Source organism: Prionailurus viverrinus, chromosome D3 (genome assembly GCF_022837055.1).
Source record: "Prionailurus viverrinus isolate Anna chromosome D3, UM_Priviv_1.0, whole genome shotgun sequence".
Lineage (NCBI taxonomy): Eukaryota > Metazoa > Chordata > Mammalia > Carnivora > Felidae > Prionailurus > Prionailurus viverrinus.
Window position 1 is genome coordinate 45,602,075 of NC_062572.1, and position 18,557 is coordinate 45,620,631.

The 18,557-nt window shown below is 43.8% G+C and overlaps 1 protein-coding gene across 9 annotated transcripts in view; it reads left to right on the forward strand.

Moving 5' to 3' along the window:
• The window catches only part of GREB1L (GREB1 like retinoic acid receptor coactivator), a 287,573-nt gene that overhangs the window by 257,795 nt on the left and 11,221 nt on the right, over positions 1-18,557 (forward strand). For 8 of the 9 annotated variants that reach the window (XM_047827102.1, XM_047827101.1, XM_047827108.1 and 5 more), the window contains 8 exons: positions 2,809-2,924; positions 3,767-4,011; positions 6,998-7,578; positions 7,775-7,877; positions 10,687-10,842; positions 11,115-11,254; positions 13,415-13,576; positions 13,724-13,931. In XM_047827102.1, the coding sequence (XP_047683058.1) occupies positions 2,809-2,924; positions 3,767-4,011; positions 6,998-7,578; positions 7,775-7,877; positions 10,687-10,842; positions 11,115-11,254; positions 13,415-13,576; positions 13,724-13,931 (1,711 nt within the window). The remainder of the gene's footprint in view (positions 1-2,808; positions 2,925-3,766; positions 4,012-6,997; positions 7,579-7,774; positions 7,878-10,686; positions 10,843-11,114; positions 11,255-13,414; positions 13,577-13,723; positions 13,932-18,557) is intronic. The other variant, XM_047827106.1, reaches the window with a different exon arrangement.

Below are 18,557 nucleotides of genomic sequence, written 5' to 3' on the forward strand. Positions count from 1 at the left end.
AATCAGAATTACCTTTGGGGCTTTTAGACAGCAGCTGTTTTGCAAGCGCTGTTCTGAGAGCATGCCATACATTAAGGGGGGGCCCAAGTAATTCTCAGAGAAGTTATATCTCAATTTGTATGAGTAGCTGCCAGTCACCAACCACACAAAAGAGATTTTTGTATTCTCAAAACTGCTGGACTACATCACTGCATCCTGTTTATACTCTCTCTTTGTGTGGAAGTGAAAGTATGCACTCCTATTGAAATGTTCATATCCTAAGCAAAACTGCCACTTGCCAGGTGATTTCTGCTTCACACATTTATTTCTAAGTCACCAACCTCCCTTACCATTGTTGGGTTGGCATGGGTTGCTGGGTGTGCCTTTTATCTGTAGCCTTGAGTAACATCCTCTGCTTCTTCTCCAATTGGATGGCCTTATTTCTGTGCTTCCCTCTAATTATCCTGTTATGTATTATGACTAACTTACAAGTATGATAAGCATTTTGAAAGGATACAAGGCTTAAATATAAATAAGCCAGAAGGCTTGTGAAGCTTTCATCAGATTTCTTTAGCCTTGAGCCCCATTTTTTCCTTGGAACTCAGTGCCCACCCAGTCTTTTGTGTTTGTATTAAATGCTCTGCAGTGAAGAGGTGCCTGGGTGGCTCAGTCGGTTGAGCAGCCGATTCTTGATTCTGGCTCAGGTCACAATCCCAGGGTCGTGGAATCGAGCCCCACGTCAGGTTCCACTTTCGTGGAGCATGCTTAAGATTCTCTCTCCCTCTGCTTCCCCACCCCCCACTCCTGCTCTCTCTCTCTCTCTCTAAAATAAAGAAAATGAAAAAAAGTATAAATAAATGTTCCATCCAAGAACTGTGACCATTATTCATCAGAAGTAGCAGAGGGACAGAAAAGCATGTTGTAGTGGTTTGGCTAGCTCTGATTTGTCAAGAGTAAAAATGAGATTTCTTTAATAATCTTTTGAAAATAAACCTTTTGTAGAGTAAAACATCCCTTATCCCATCATTATAACTTGACCTCATTGTTGATGGAACCATGACCTCTGGATGGTTTCTGGGAGGAAAATCCATTCAGGGAGAACCTCAGTGTCAGGAACATCATGAGTCCAATGTGAGGGTTATAAGTAAAATGATTTCTATTCCCAAAATTGTTTATTTTAAATTAGATAATGTTATTATTCATTTTGACATGACAGTGTATATAAAACTGAATTCTTGTAGATACCTTTCTTTTAATATTAAAAAAAATATTTTTGATAGGGGGCCTGGGTGGCTTAGTCAGTTTAGCGTCTGACTTCGGCTCGAGTCACTATCTCATGGTTCGTGAGTTTGAGCCTGTCATCAGGCTTGCTGCTTGCTATCAGCACAGAGCTCGCTTTGGCTCTTCTGTCCCAATCTCTCTCTGCCCCTCCCCCGCTCATGCTTGCTCTCTCAAAAATGAATATTTTTTAAATATATATATTTTTGATAGATTGGTTTTTCTAAGACAAGAAGAGTCTCTCAAATTTGTAAATCTGTGTAGGTCCATTGATTTCCCCCTGGTATGCAAATATATGATAAAAGACTGGGCAACAAGGTCAGAATGCCTCCCGGTTTACAAATTATGTATACTTTATTTGAATAATTGTGGGTATATTTATTTCTAAAGACTGTTTTATCTAGACATCAACAAATCATTAATCAAACCCTATTACCTTATGTCTTGCATATTAAATTTCTTTTTATCTCTTTTTGTGTTTGGCAAAGGAAGTACCAGCCTATTTTTAAAATAAATTGTGTGCATTACTTAATAACCTCACTTCTTACTCTTTGTTCCCTAAAACATTATCAGAAATGTCAATCTATTTCCTATAATTCCTGCTAGAAAGCTGTTATGAAGCATAGATACTAGATACTTTATAAAAGTAGTAGAAACCATCTTATCTACTTAAGAGATAGTCTGTTTTCCTTCTGCTCTAAAATAAAAATCTATAAGATCTTTTCACTTTTGAACATCTTTCAAGTTGGTGGGATTTTTTTATTCCCACTGATTGACGTTCCATTTACTAAAGATATATATATACATGTGTATATATGTGTATATGTTGATCTGTATCAGAAGTTGATGATTAATAGATTATTTCTGGAACCATAAAACTAATTGCATTCCTCTTCTAAGTAAGGGTCAGCGTTGTTGTTTTTTTGATTGGTCTAGATTTGGTTACATTTTTAGCCTTCTTGAGAGAGACTTCTAAAAGCCCCAAGCCAATTATTATTTGCCACTTATTTTGACAGTCAGTATGGGGGAGGGGGGGTGGGAATAACCATCAAGGGTAGCTAACTTGATGATTTTCTGGTGAATATCTGTTTTCATAGAGTTGAGATGCTTTTACTAGTCAGTCATAATTGAAACTGTCTTTTTCAGTTAATCAGCCCCGAGAGTCTGTCCATTATATGAAGAAAATATATTTAAAAGTCTTGAGGCAGGTAGTTTAACCAGGGTTTCTGTAAGGTTTGCATCACTGGCAGGGTATTTCATTGTATGTTTCTTTGATTTGTGTGGCTAATGCATGATGTATACCAAGATCTTCTGTTTTATCCTACTGAGATAAAACTAAAGGCCACATTCTTCTAGAGTGCTTCATTATGCCAATTTGTAGTAGCAATTTAGTATACACACACATATATGATACACACACACACACACACACACACACACCGGAAGTCATTTGAAACCACAAATGCATATAGGATGTGGACCTAGAAATCTTTTAAGAGGTGGAACTTAAATAAGAGGTTTTAATTTTATCATATGGGTCCCTTTCTACAGACCTGGAGAGGAAATGAACCAGAAGAGTGGACCCCTCGGACATACCAAGATTTAGAAGGTCTGCCTTGTATTGTGATACTAACTGGCAAAGATCCTCTTGGAGAAACCTTTCCCAGGTACATTATGAATAATTATTTCTCATTTTTCCTTAGTTATCCAGCTAAGCTGATGGTTAAAACTTGGCTGACGCTTAACCATTTCATTCATTTAGCAAGGGGGAAGAGAATAATTTTCCTCAGAGATATAAGAAATATAGCCTGCCTTGACTATTTTGACTTTCCAGAGATTGCCTAGCAATTTGGGAATGGAAGATAGCCACAGTGAGAAGTGTTTATGCATCAAAGCAGAGAGGCAGAGAGAAAAAGCATGTGCCCCCAAACAGGATTTTTTTTAATTTGGATGAAGTGTCTCTTAATCTGCTGTTCCCAACCCCTTTAAGAATCCAGGGCCTGGGGCGCCTAGGTGGCGCAGTCGGTTAAGCGTCCGACTTCAGCCAGGTCACGATCTCGCGGTCCGTGAGTTCGAGCCCCGCGTCAGGCTCTGGGCTGATGGCTCGGAGCCTGGAGCCTGTTTCCGATTCTGTGTCTCCCTCTCTCTCTCTGCCCCTCCCCCGTTCATGCTCTGTCTCTCTCTGTCCCAAAAATAAATTTAAAACGTTGAAAAAAAATTAAAAAAAAAAAAAAAAAAGAATCCAGGGCCTGCAGACAGGAAGGCAGCAACAACAATAATAACAGAATGAGTTGAATGCTCACTGTGTGTCAGGCATTGCTATAAATGCCTTACCTGTGCCATCCATTCATTCCTTACAATAACCATATGAGCCAAATACTGTTATTCTATTTTATACTTGGAGAAAATGAAGTGGCTGCTGTGAGGTCATAACAGCTAGGAGGTGACAAAGCTGAGATTGAAACCAAGGCCAGATGGACTCACCCAAAACATCATTACTTTTATGTAGGTCTTTGAAGTACTGTGACCTCCGGCTCATCGACTCAAGCTATTTAACTCGCACAGCCTTGGAGCAGGAGGTGGGTCTGGCCTGCTGCTATGTCTCCAAAGAGGTCATCCGAGGGCCTGCTGTTGCCCTGGACCTTAGTGGGAAGGAGCAGGAGAGAGCTACCATCAGCGAGAACGACTCTGATGAGTTGCTGATCGACCTGGAGAGGCCACAGAGCAACAGTAGTGCTGTCACTGGAACCTCAGGTTAGTGCTTCCCTTTCTCTCTCAAGGGGTGAGGGATGGGAGTGAGGAGGCGGACAGACATAGGGGAGGCAGAGGCATTTACTCCCTCACACCTCTCAAGGCTGTCAGAGGAGCCTTCAGGGACTCCCGGCAACCTGTCCAGACCTCAGTTCCCAATCCAAAGATACTTGGAAAACATAACTACTGAGAGCAGTCACAGAATTCTCCTCTGGGTAAACATTTAATGAAGAGCTTAGTAATAAGCAAAGTATAATAAATGTTATAAACCCTAACCTGCACCACTTTCCCTAGTCTTTTCTACACTTTATCACCTCAAGGATAATATACATCTGGTATTTGCACAAAAGCCCTCATTTCCTTCTAGATCTGAAAGCTGTAAGTTTGTGTTAATTGGCTCAGTACCTGGCACAGTGTTTACCTGTTTGAATGAAGGAATGAGTGAATGACTTTTTTAAGTAGTTAACGGCAAATGTTTGTATACTCTGGGGCCACTGCCTGTGCAGACCCACCATGCAGCCCGCCATCCCCTTTCAGAGCATTACTGTATGGCCTGTGGCAGTGCCTGGCATGAATTTTCTTCTGAGAAACTGTATTACAGAAAATGCAGCACTATTTCCATTTTCTTCAGATTGGGAGAGTAATAAAACTCCATATAGAAAACGTGCAGAATGTAAAAAAAGAAAAAAACTTGGGGAATGTAACAAAGGATAAAGAGGACATTAAAAATGAAAACTCTGGGGTGCCTGGCTGGCTCAGTCAGTACAGCATGTGACTCTTGATCTGGGGGTCATGAGTTTGAGCCCCATGTTGGGGGTAGAAATTACTTAAAAAAATAAATAAATTGGGGCCCCTGAGTGGCTCAGTCAGTTAAGCATCCAACTTCGGCTCAGGTCATGATCTCATAGCCTGTGACTTCAAGCCCCATGTCGGGCTCGGTACTGACAGCTTGGAGCCTGGAGCCTGCTTCAGATTCTGTGTCTCCCTCTCTCTCTGTCCCTTCCCCACTTGCACCCTGTCACTCTCTCTCTCTCTCAAAAATAAATAAACGTTAAAAAAAATGAAAATGAAAACCCCTCTCTACCAGAGAAGACCACCATGAACATTCCTCTTTCCCACATCTCCTCTCTTCCATCACCATGACATATGCATGCAAACACACACACACACACACACACACACACACACACACGCGCGCGCGCACGACTTCATGTCAAAAGCAGCATGAGTGTGTCTGTTCATTCTGGCAGGATGACTGTGGGAGTCAAAGAGGCAGTCATCTACGGGGCTTTGTGTCAGCCTGGAAGAGCATGAGCTGCTCGCCTCAGCCAGGGGTCAGGACTGCACCTTCGCTCACCTCACCGCTCCAGGCTCCCCCTCCAGGCTCCTCTAAGACCAGTTCAGAATAAAGCCAACAGGTTTAGGGAATAGTAAAGAGTAACAGAAGAGAAGGGGAAATAGCACATTTGAAAGTTTGTGGATAGCAGCATCAGTGACAGGGAGGCAAGGGGGTGTTTATGTTGTTCTCATGGCTCTTTCTTTTTTAAATTTTTTTAAAATGTTTTATTTACTTTTGAGAGAGAGAGAGAGAGAGAGGCAGAGTACGAGTGGGGGAGGGGCAGAGAGAGAGGAAGACATGGAATCCAAAGAAGGCTCCAGGCTCTGAGCTATCAGCACAGAACCCGACACAGGGCTTGAACCCATGAACTGTGAGATCATGCCCTGAGCTGAAGTTGGATGCTTAACTGAGCCACCCAGGTGCCCCATCATGGCTCTTTAAGCAGACTCCTCCTGGAGCACCTGGGTGGCTCAGCTGGTTAAGCATCCGACTTTGGCTCAGGTCATGATCTTGCCATTCCTGAGATCGAGCCCCTCGTCGGGTTCTGTGCTGACAGCTCAGAGCCTGGAGCCTGTTTCAGAGTCCGTGTCTCCCTCTCTTTCTCTGCCCCTCCTCACTCATGCTGTGTGTCACTCTCCCTCAAAAATAAATAAAGCATTTTTGAAAAAAATTAAATAAAAATAAAATAATCAGATGCCTCCATTCCCTGCACTTGCAGAGCTGCCCCAGAAGGCTCACATATTCTTGGCCTTGCTCTCATTAACCACAAAGGTAATGGCTTGCCTTCTGCTGCTTAGAGTTTCCCTCCCTTTGAAGACAACCTGAGCTAAGGGCTATGCTCCCACCACTGAGCACACATCCCTCAGCCTTAGGTGGACTCTGGGGGTCCTTGGGGAGGCTCACTGCCCCAAGTGTGCAGGCTGTAAAGGTCAGGGACGTGGGGGGAAAGGTAAGCTCTCAGACAAGACGGAAAGACACGAAAGTCAGATGAGCAAGTGGAGTGACTTGGTTGCAATGACCTCCGGTTACTGGCTATTCCTCTAGGATCTCCTGAGGTTGGGATATGACCTACATGCCGGGGAGCACCAACCCCAGGTCAGAGAGGGCTTTCAGTCCTGAATGTGTCCACAAACCAAAGAGTGGGACCTATCAGAGGGGAAAACATATTTGAATTGGCCAAATCCACAGGGACCTCTGGGGGAAAGCAAGACCTCACTGAGCATAGATTATGCCTTCCATCCTCACCACATGGAGCCGGTTCCCCACACTGGTTTGGGCATCCATGGAAGTGGCTACCCCCTGGGGAACTTCTCCACAACCAGAAGTGTGAGGCCCTTGGACCCCAGGAGGAGGGAAGTGCCCTGGAGTAGGAAGGACTTGGCTGGGGAGCTTGTATTGGTCCAGAATCTGGAATGAATCAGACCACATCGCCAAACGAAGTAACAGGAGAGTTTCATAACATCACACGCTTTACAAAGCTGGGGGTAGGAATTAGAAAAGGACAAGGAGGTATAGTTACCCCCCGGGGCGCCAGGAGAGGGAGCAGCCCTCATGGAGACAAGGCAGTCCAGCCTGGCTCCGTGCAGAGAGGGGGCCAGGGATAAATAGCCGAGTCCTGCTGATGGCCACGGGTGGGTTGTCCTCTTTCAGGCTCCATCATGGAGAACGGGGTGAGCTCTTCCAGCGCGGCTGATAGGTCCCAGAAGCTGTCGCTGACCCCCAGCTTCCAGAGCCCGGCCAACAGCATGGGCCTGGATGAAGGGGTCTCCGCAGGCACAGGGGGAGCCGGGGAGACCCTGAAGCAGGAGTGTGATTCCCTGGGCCCCCAGATGGCCAGCAGCACCACCTCCAAGCCGTCGTCGTCCTCCTCCTCCTCCTCGGGACCCCGGGCCCTGTCGTGGCCCGGGCAGCTGCCCCAAGGCTGCAGGGGCCTGCACGCCGCCCTGCCCCCCATCGTGATCTTATCGAAAGCGGCCTATAGCCTGCTGGGCTCGCAGCGGGGAGGCAAGCCGCCCGCGTCCTCCTCGCTGCTGCCACACGCCGACGTGGCCTGGGTGAGCTCCCTGCGGCCGCTGCTACACAAGGACATGAGCAGCGAGGAGCAGTCCCTCTACTACCGGCAGTGGACCTCGGCTCGTCAGCACCACGCCGACTTCAGCAACCAGCCAGACCCCGCCTCCGGCGCCCGCGCCTGCCACCCTCGGCGGCTGCTGCTGACTGGGCCCCCCCAGGTAGGCCCCGGGTGGCAAGAAGGAAGGGAGCCGGGGAGGGGGGGGGGGGGGGCTCAGGGTGGGCTGAGGGTGACCCAGAGCGATGAGGCCCTCACTCAGGCCTCTCAGGGGCAGGAGACATCCAAGAGCCCAGGTGTGAAATCTCGTCTCTCTTCTTCCCTCTCTTCCCCTCTCCAATTAAAAATACTTCCTCCAGGTGGGAAAGACGGGCTCCTATTTGCAGTTCCTTAGGATCCTCTTCCGCATGCTCATTAGGCTCCTGGAAGTGGATGTGTATGATGAGGGAGAGATCAACGCGGGTGAGTTCCGAACCCCGGCATTGCCAGGGAGGAGTGGGGGCCCAGGTAGAAGACACACTGACACCGAGTTTTGATATTCTGGATACTAGGCCTTTGCTAGCTAGTCAGAAAGTATCTTACTATTTTTTTAAGTTTTTATTTGAGATGAGAGCGAGAGAGAGCAGGGGAGGGAGAGGGAGGGAGGGAGAGAGAGAGAGAGAGTGAGTGAGTGAGTGAGAGAGAGAGAGAGAGAGAGAGAGAGAGAGAGAGAAACCCAAGCAGGCTCCTTGCTGTCAGCACAGAGCCCAGTGCAGGGCTTGAACTCACCAACTGTAACATCATGACCTGAGCTGAAATACAGTCCCACACTTAACTTACTGAGCCACCCAGGAGCCCCAGAAAGTATCTTCTATTTTAACTGCAGGCTGTGAGCTAAGGTATATGGATTACTATAATGAAATTAAAACCTCATGCAGAACAGAAACCTGGAGCCATAACCAAAGCCCTTCACATTCAGTAAAATGCAGAAGCTAGTGCTTGACAGGGTTGTGGGGACTGGTTTTCAAAGAGACCATCTTCTGCCCTCCTCCTCCTCCTGTATCCAACCCTTTCCCCCAGCTGTCACCTGTGGGAGGGTTCCACTGTAGTCCGATCAGCAGGGCCAGAAAGAGAACATGAGCAGGAATCAGCCAGCTTTAGCTCTATAGCTAAAGACAATGTGGCCTCCAAACTGTGGCTTCACATCTTGGAGCATTCACCTGTGCTGGAAGAGACCCATGGAGGCAGGGGAGTAGTGGTAATCAGCTAGAAGCTCTTCTAAGCCCCTCAAAGAGGAGTCCAGAAAAGGGAAAGGCCTTGGCATCTTCTGTCAGACTGGCCCTCAGATCTCACCCCACTTGCTTTTCCTAAGTAGTTGGACCTGTTCTATGACAAGTCCAAAAGACTAGTTCAGTCTAGAGCAAGACTAGGCAAGATCAGCTGTATTGAATCATTTTATTATCACCTTCAGCCCTATTTCCACTCCTTACCAGGTCTTCATGATTCCAGACACACACATAATCCCGTCTTCCCACCCACATCTCCTTGTTTGTGTCCCCACTTGAGCTGACCCCAGGCCCACCAAAGAGGGGACCCAGAGCTCCAAGTTGGCCCGGAAACATTCATAGCTGCCTGGAGGGGGGCTGGGACCAGGAGGGCAAAGGCAGAACTAGGCAGACCAGGAATGAGAGACCCATCATCCCAGCAACCTTCCCACAAAGCCCCTGGGCTCCACAAGAGAGTGATGCGTGTAATTTTCTCCTCGGATCCCACCACACTGAACTTTAATCTGTGTGATGATCTGTGAGAGAATCTACCACAGCTGGTGCAACAGGCAAGCCTGGCCTTTGTAGTGAGAAGTGCCATCAGGCTGGCTTTATTCCTTCCACCTCATTTTAGTGCAGGTGAATGTGATAGTGCTCTGGAGAGGCACACTGACATCTTTGTAAAAATCTAGAATAAGCTTTAGGTTGTAAATAAAATGCAAACTTCAGCTCAGTGATATAAAAAATAAACATGATTGTGTTAAAAAGATATTAGCTGTACTTGTAATCTTTAGGCTTTTTAAAAAAATAAAACTTTTGGGGGTGCCTGAGTGGCTCAGTCACTTGAGTGTCCAACTTCGGCTCAGGTGATGATTTCACGGTTCATGAGTTTGAGCCCCTGTCGCACTCTGTGCTGACAGCTCAGAGCCTGGAGCCTGCTTCGGATTCTGTCTCCCTCTCTCTTTGCCCCTCCCCCGCTCATGCTCGCTCTTTCTCTCAAAAATAAACAGTAAAAAATTTTTTTAAATCTTCTCCCTTTGAAAATTCTTAAATTTTTTCATCTTATAAATTTTATTAACAATAAATCCTCTATTAGACACTCACCACGTGCCTGCCACTGAGCCCTTTAAAACAAATTGTTTTAATGTTTATTTTTGAGAGAGAGCGAGCATGAGCAAAGGAGAGGCAGAGAGAGAGGATCTGAAGTGGTCTGTGTGCTGACAGCACAGAGCCCGATGCGGAGCTCCAACCCATGGACCCACGAATCATGAGATCATCACCTGAGCCAAAGTCATATGCTTAACCAACCAAGCCACCCAGGCATCCCTCACTGCCTGAGCACTTTAAATGCACCATCTGGAATTCTTGCAATAACCCAGGGTCCCTGAGAGTTAAGGGTGGTCCCTGCAGGTGTGGAGAAGTAGGGGGCGGTCTGAATTCAAACCTAGGACTACTAGCTGTCAAACTTGACTGCATATTGGAGTGACCTAAGCAGCTTTAAATGCCATGATGGGTGCCTGGGTACTAAAGCAGATTGTGGGGGTGGTAACCTAAGCACAGGATTTTTTTTTTTACAAGCTCTCCAGGTGATTCTCATACGCAGCAGACACTGGGTATCTTGCTCAATCAATGCATCCCTCAAATCTCTTAGGCTTTCAGTGTTTTATAACCCCACAACTAAAACTGTAAGGGAGAATTTAGATGACCCAAAATTAAATAAGCTTTAAGGCAATTTGGGAGGCTGGGGTGGGAGATCAGTTGATCTCATAGTGTGGGAGTTTGTGGACCAGATGTGTAGAGGGTAATGCTGGAGCCAGTGAGGGCATGCGTCCCTCTCAGCATGGACCTGAAGGGATAATTCTGGGCCCCTCTGCCCTGGGACGTGGCAGGTCATCTTCCAGAAATGTCTCTGTCCTCCCATCTGGGGGTTCATGTTTCATAAAACCTCTCATTCCTGACACTTGGGAGGGAGGCTGGGAGGCCAGTCAGCCTGCCTGCTCTGCGCACTTTCTTTCTTCTTGTCCTAGACCACAGTGAATGCAGTGGAGTCAGCCAGGCAGAGGGAGAGCCCTGGCCTGACATCGAGAGCTTCAGTAAAATGCCCTTTGACGTCAGCGTGCATGATCCCAAGTACAGTGTGATGAGCCTGGTATATACTGAGAAGCTGGCAGGGGTCAAACAAGGTCAGTGCAAGCAGAGCCAGGCGCACCTCCTCTGAAGGTCAAGGGGCCAAATCAGAGCAGGAGGCCTGGGGCAGTTTAATCTTTGAGCGCAGTTTAAAGTAATTCTGCTTTTCTCTTGAACACATATGTATCACCTTTTACTTTTCATACCCGACTTTCAGAGCATAAATTATAGACTCCTTAGAAGAGTCCTGCAGGGAGTGGGGGACTTTCTTCCCAGGAGTAGGGGCTTCATGCACATCATGGCAAGGTTTTTGTCCCTTTATACACAGAAGCAATAAAGGATTCCAAAGTTGAGGAGCCCAGGAAGCGAGGAACCGTGTCCATGATGCTGACCAAATACGCGGCCTACAACACCTTCCACCACTGTGAGCAATGTCACCAGTACATGGACTGCACCTCTGCCTCCCAGGTGTGGCCCCCTGTCCTTGCCTGTTACCCAGCATGGTATTGTATATATGGAATGAAAAATACGGCTCCCAGTTTCGGGCCCTAGATAGAGGGTACTTGATTTATGAGATGGAGCCACTCATTTGTGAGCAAAATGTGTGAAGCCATTAATTAAAATTACTTTGGGTTTATTAGGATTGGGGGGAGGGGAAGAGAGAAAGAAACTTGCGTTTTAGTGTCTGAAGTCACTTCATTGAAATGGTTACATGTGTCATGTTTAGGTTACCTGGGATGTTCTCTGTAATCCTGAAAAAACTGGATATTATAGTACATTTGGTGAAAGGTTCTTTTCACCCCCTGCTTTGGGTTGTTGATGAGAATGGTGCTCTTTTTTTTAAGATTTTTTTTTTTAAGTTTATTTTATTTCATTTTGAGAGGGGGCAGGTAGACAGGGGCAGAGCCCAACATGGGGTTCGAACTCACGAACCATGGGATCTTGACCTCTCGATCTGAGCCAAAGTCAGAAACTTAATAGACTGAGCCACCCAGGCGCCCCAGGAATGGTGTTCTTACCTCTAACATGCACAGGATGTGCCCTTTGAGCTGTGAACAGGTCTGCTGATTTGCACTGACCAAGTCATATTCCTACTCCAGTGTGGGGTGGTTTTGATCATTAGGCATACAGAGGAGTCAATATTTGATCTTTTATTTAGAGAGAAGTGAGAGGAAGGAACACAGAAGGTGAGCCAATACCCCACTGTCTTTGTTTCTTTTTGGCCAGAGCATCTGTAAACACTCAAGATGGTAAAGGCAGCAGGTGACAGTGGTCCAGAACCTATGTAGGGGAGAAGTTCTCTGTTGCTTTCTCCCACTTTAGCTTCTTGATTGTTATGACTTAGTTCCAAACACCTAAAACTCTTCCTATGGGACATGCTGATTAGACTTCACCCAAACTTGCTTCTGCTCTTAAGGATCAGGTCTCCACCCTTTTCCCACAGGGGCTAGAAGTGATATACTGAAAAACTGGGTTGGTCATTCTGCTCTTGTAACACAAATTACCTTTTATGTACCATTTGTTTTCTTGGTGTTAACCGAAAGCTTTTGGTGGGCTAGTTTGTAAACCACTCATGATGCTTTACAGAATATAGAAGATTCAAGTACCTGGTCTACAAATCATAAGCTTCTAGATAACATTAAAAATCCTCTGTTTATATAGTTTCTGTGATCATTGTACTCACTAGTATATTCCAATGCTTGTGAAGCAGAATGAACCAGAATTCAAGGGAAGAATTATACTATTTTCCTAGGAAATATAATATTTAGGTTAAAAATCTTAGGAAATCTACCTGGACTCTAGTTGCTGCTAAAAGTTGATGCTATCCTTTCATTAAGCCAAGTACTGTCTGCATTGTAAAGCACATAAATTATGTAATTACTCACTGAGCTGGGTTACTGAGCGAGCATGTGAACTTTATAACACTTTTTTTTTTTTTTTTTTTTTTTTAAGTAAGCTCTGTACCTAACGTGCAGCTTGAACTCCTGGTCCTAAAATCAAGAGTCACATGCTCTACTGACTGAGCCAGCCAGGTGTCCCAACTTTCTGGCAATTTTAAAAATAAGTTAGATTTATAATTGGCTTCAGTGAGTCAGATGGTCTCTCCTGGAAGCCAGAGTTCTATGCTAAATGACTTTGAAACTTCTTCAGCTTCCACGGTAGCCAGGAAAAATGGGACCATGGAGGCATTTTAATGATGTTGGCCCTAATATTTTACTTAGAAAAATGATACTCATTTAGCCTGATGCACACAGATGGAAATGATTTTTTCCCCCTATATTTGGGCACCTTTGAAAATGTTTAGCGAGCAGGAATATTTAACTGCTGCATAAGACTGAGGAGTAGTGGTTCTAAGAACATAAGGAATGCAAAAGACAGTGTCAAGCAACAGAAACTTCACCCGTGGAGAGGCTGTGTAGGGGCAGGAGGCTTGGCTCTCAGGTCAATGGCAGCTACTAAAAGATGAAATGTTTGCGTTTCCAACTCTTCCGACATTTCAGGGACAGCCAAGTCTGATGGCATGTATGAGTTCAGGTTAGTTCGCCTCTCTTAAAAATGTTAACAAGTGGTCGAGAAGTTTGCAAACCATGAGCTTACATCCCCTTCCTTCCTTCTTTACAAATCTAGATGTCTGACTCCACCCTTCATGCATTCACATTCTCATCCTCTATGCTGGGAGAAGAGGTGCAGCTCTATTTCATCATTCCCAAATCCAAAGAGAGTCATTTTGTCTTCAGCAAGCAGGGTAAACACCTGGAGAGCATGCGGCTGCCCCTGGTTTCAGACAAGGTGGGTGACAGTGTCTGGATGCCAACACTGCTTTCAGACTGACAGGCCCAAGGTAGTAGATCAGGGTCTCTAAACTTCTTCAATCTAAGGGTTTTAACTTCCCTTTTTGGTCTCTGGTTCTTTTTTCTTTTTTTTTTCCCCTTTCAGCAGAATTTGAATGCAGTCAAGAGCCCTATTTTCACTCCTTCCAGTGGTCGCCATGAGCATGGACTCCTAAACCTTTTTCACGCCATGGAGGGCATCAGCCACCTACATCTTCTGGTGGTCAAAGAATATGAGATGCCGCTGTACCGCAAGTACTGGCCCAACCACATCATGCTGGTGCTTCCTGGCATGTTCAATAATGCAGGCGTGGGTAAGGGGCCCCCTGGGACACGGAGAAGGGCTGAAAGATAAAGTGAGCTCATTGCCTGGACATGAAACTTTCAAAGGTTCCCCAGCCCCTGAAAAGGGTCCTGCCCCCCCTGACCAAAGGACTTTCGATTTTTCTTTAAATTTGAGTTTTCCTTTTCCTCTATCTGCTGCTTTGCAGAATTTTTAACTTCTGAGGGCTAGTGACTAAAGAAGTCACTGGTATATTGAGTGCCCCGGAAAGGGTTTGGGATTCTTCCCAGTGATGGCTGGGCCTGCTGCAGCAGGAACAGAACAGTGAGAAGGATGGTCTTGGGGGGAATGGGGTGGTGGAGCTAGTTCACTGTGTTCAAGAGGGATCTAGAGGTGTCCCTAAGCCATTGCTAATCATTTTAAAGGCACATGGCAAGTTCTAAGGGGTTCTGTCCAACTGGAAATTGGAAGTATCATTACTGCCTATGGCAGTCATCTTAAAAGTGCCTAGAAAAGTCTCGCTTGCTTTTCCCCCACGGAGTGTAAGAGTGATGGGCTGATTTGTCAAAGGGGCATATGGTTCTTCAGCATGGAACAGAGACGTTGGGGGGCAGGAAACCTCCAATTGGATTCAGAGCTGTGTGTCTGCTCACTTCTTGTATGGTAGTTGTTAACCACTTTCTCTAATCAGCTCCTGTGGGAGTCCGACTCTGTGTAGTCTCAGAAGGGTTTAAGTTCCAAAAGCTGCTAATTGACACATTAGAGGGAAGTAGGAACATCCCAGTCCAGAACTAGAGTGAATACAGATGAGACCTGAGTAGTTTCCCTAACTCTGCACTCCTCCTCTCCCGGGTCTCACTTTCCCTTCTTTTCCCCCTCAGCCTGTTTCTCCCTCTGCTGATCTGTCCATCCCTCTCCCTTCCTTCTTAGAGCTTTCCTCTTGTTCTCCCTTCCATTCCTTTTTATGTCCTTAAATATAGAATTAAAGTATTTTCAAAAATTTGTTTTGAATACAAGTTTAGTTTCCATGTTTATCACTTTATATCAAGTGAATTAAGGCTTTTACATATTTTTGGTTCTTTGTCCTCTCCAAAACCACATATCCCCAGACTACTAAAATCTTTTTCTATAGGAGTATGACCCTCAAATCACCCCCTCCTATGCCTTACCAATCGTTAGGTGACTTTCCTCATCCCAGATCTGATGAATTTGCATAGTTATAGTTTTGCCACTTCTGCAATAATTTGAGGAGAAGCTAACATATATGCAAATGAAATGCAGATTATTTTTTCTTTGTTAAAAAACGCATAAAATTTCCCATCTTAGCCATTTAAGTGTACGGTTCAGTAGTGTTCAATATATTCACATTGTTTTGCAACTAATCTCCAGAACTCTTTTCATCTTGCAAAACTGAAACACCATACTACTGAAGATTAACTCCTTAATCTTCTCCTCCTTTCCCTGGCAACCACCATTCTACTTTCTGTCTCTGCATGACGACTTTAGGTACTTCAAGTTTAATCTTACAGTATTTGCCTTTTGTGTCTAGCTGAATTCACTTAGCACAGTGTTCTCAAGGTTCATCTATGTTGTCCATGTGTCAATTTCCTTCCCTTTTAAGGCTGAGTAATATTCCATTGTATGTATACACATTTTCTTTATCCATTCATCCACCTGTGGACACTTGCTCTGCTACCATTTGGCTATTGTGAATAATGCTGCTATGAACACAGATGTACAAATATATTTCCAAGAACCCTGATTTCAGTTCTTTTAAGTACATACCTACACGTGGAATTGCTGAATCATAACGATAATTCTATTTTTAATTTTTTGAGGAATTGACAAACTGTTTTCCATAATGGTACATATACCATTTTACATTCTTCTCAACAGTGTAAAATGTTTTTTCACATCCTCACTCATACTTATTTTCTGTTTTTTGTTTTGAGTTTTGGGAGATTTTTTTGTTTGCTTGTTTTTGATAGTAGCCATCCTAATGGGTAAGAGATGCTATCTTACTGTGATTTGATTTGCATTTCCCTAATGATTAATTATGTTGAGCATCTTGTTGTCTGTTTCTTGGCCATTCATATATCTGTTTTGGACAATCTATTCAAGTTATTTTCCTATTTTAAAATTAGGCTTTTTTGTTGTTGATTTGTAGGAGTCCTTTACGTATTCTGGATGCTAACCCCCTACTAATGATTTGTAAATGTTTTCTCCCATTTCATGGGTTGCTTTTCACTGTTAATTATATCCTTTGCACAGAACTTTTAAATTTTGATGCAGTCCAATTTATTTTTTCCTATTGTTGGCTGTGCTTTTGGTGTCATATCCGAGAAATAATTGTTACATCCAGTAGCAAGCTGTTTGTCTGTTTTCTTCTTTATTTTTTTTCTTTATACTTTTTCTTAAATTTACATCCAAGTTTGTTAGCATTTAGTGCAACAATGATTTCAGGAGATTCCAGTGATTCATCCCCTATGTATAACACCCAGTGCTCATCCCAAGAAGTGTCTTCCTTAAAGCCTCCTACCCATTTAACCGATCCCTCCAGCAACCCCTCAGTTTGTTCTCTGTACTTGAGTCTCTTATGTTTCGTCCCCCTCCCTATTTTTATATTATTTTTGCTTCCCTTCCCTTATGTTCATCTATTTTGTATCTTAAATTCCATATATGAGTGAAGTCATATGATATTGGTCTTTCTTTGACTAATTTTGCTTAGCATAATACAATCCACGTTGTTGCAAATGGCAAGATTTCATTCTTTTTGGTTGCCAAGTAATACTCCACTGTGTGTGTGTATGTGTGTGTGTGTGTGTATATATATATATATATATGTGTGTGTGTGTGTGTGTGTGTATACATATATGTGTATATATATGTGTGTGTGTGTATATATACATATATGTGTATATATATGTATATATATATACACATACACACACACACATACATATATACATACACACACACCACATCTTCTTTATCCATGCATCCATTAGTGGACATTTGGGCTCTTTCCATACTTTGGCAATCATTGATAGTGCTGCTATAAACGTTGGGGTGCATGTGCCCCTTCGAAACCACACACCTGTATCTCTTGGATAAATACCTAGTAGTGCAATTGCTGGGTCATGGGGTAGTTCTATTTTTAACTTTTTTAGAAACCTCCATACTGTTTTCTAGAGCGGCTGCACCAGTTTGCATTCCCATCAGTGGTGGAAAAGGGTTCCTCTTTCTCCGCATCCTCACCAACACCTGTCGTTGCCTGAGTTGTTAATGTTAGCCATTCCGACTGGCATTAAGGTGGTAACTCATTGCGGTTTTGATTTATATTTCCCTGATGATGAGTGATGTTGAGCATTTTTTTCATTTGTCTGTTAGCCACCTGGATGTCTTCTTTGGAAAAGTGTCTATTTGTGTCTTTTGCCCATTTCTTCACTGGATTATTTGTTTTTTGGGTATTGAGTTTGGTAAGTTCTTTATAGATTTTGGATACTAACCCTTTGTCTGATATATCATTTGCAGATATCTTCTCCCATTCCAATGGTTGCTTTTAGTTTTGCTGATTGCCTGATTTCTTCTAAAAGTTTTATAGTTTTAGCTCTTGCATTTAGGTCTTTGATCCCTGTTAATTTTATGTAGTGTAAGTAAAAGATCCAACTTCATTTTTTGCATGTGTATATCCAGTTTTCCAATACCATCTGTTGAAGAGACTGTCCTTTTCCCATTCAGTGGTCTTGGCACCTTTGTCAAAAATCATTTGACCATAGGCCTTAGGGCTGGACCAGAAGCACAAGGGCATAGTGCTGGGCTCTGTATTCTTATCCCATTGGTACCACATTGTTGTGATTACTATGGTTTTGTAGTAAGTTTTGAAAACAGCCGTGAGACCTCCAATTTTGTTCTTTTTCAAGGTTGTTTTGGCTATTGAGGGTCCCTTGAGATTCCATATGAATTTAAGGATGGTTTTTTTTTTTAATTTGTGCTCCAAAAAAATATCATTAGGATTTTGATAGGGATTGCATTAAATCTGTAGATGACTTTCGGTAATATTGACATCTCAACAATATCACATCTTCCAATCCATGAACACAGATGTCTTTCCATTTACTTATCATCTTTACTTTCTTTCAGCAAATGTTGTGTACTTTTTCATGTACAAGTCTTTCACATGCTTGGTTAAATAAACATTTATTCCAAAGTATTTTATTCTCTTTGATGCCATTGTAAATGGAATAGTTTTTTTTAATTTCCCTTTTAGATCACTATTAGTGTATAGAGAGAAAAGATTTTTTAGTTTTTGTATCTGCAACTTTGCTGAATTCACTTATTTCTAACTCTGTGTGTGTGTGTGTGTGTGTGTGTGTGTGTGTAATCTTTACGGTTCTCTACATTGAAGGTCATGTTGCCTACAGATAATTTTACTTCTTCCTTTCCAACCTGAGTGCCTTTTATTTCTTCTTCTTGCCTAATTGCTCTGGCTAGAATTTTCAGTAGTATGTTAAATAAAGTGGTAAAGGTGGGCATCCTTGTCTTGTTCTTGAGCTTAGAGGAAAAGCTTTCCATCTCTTACCATTACAGTGTTAGTTGTGGGCTTTTCATATACGGTTCTTACTACATTGAGAACACGTATTACATACATCCTGTT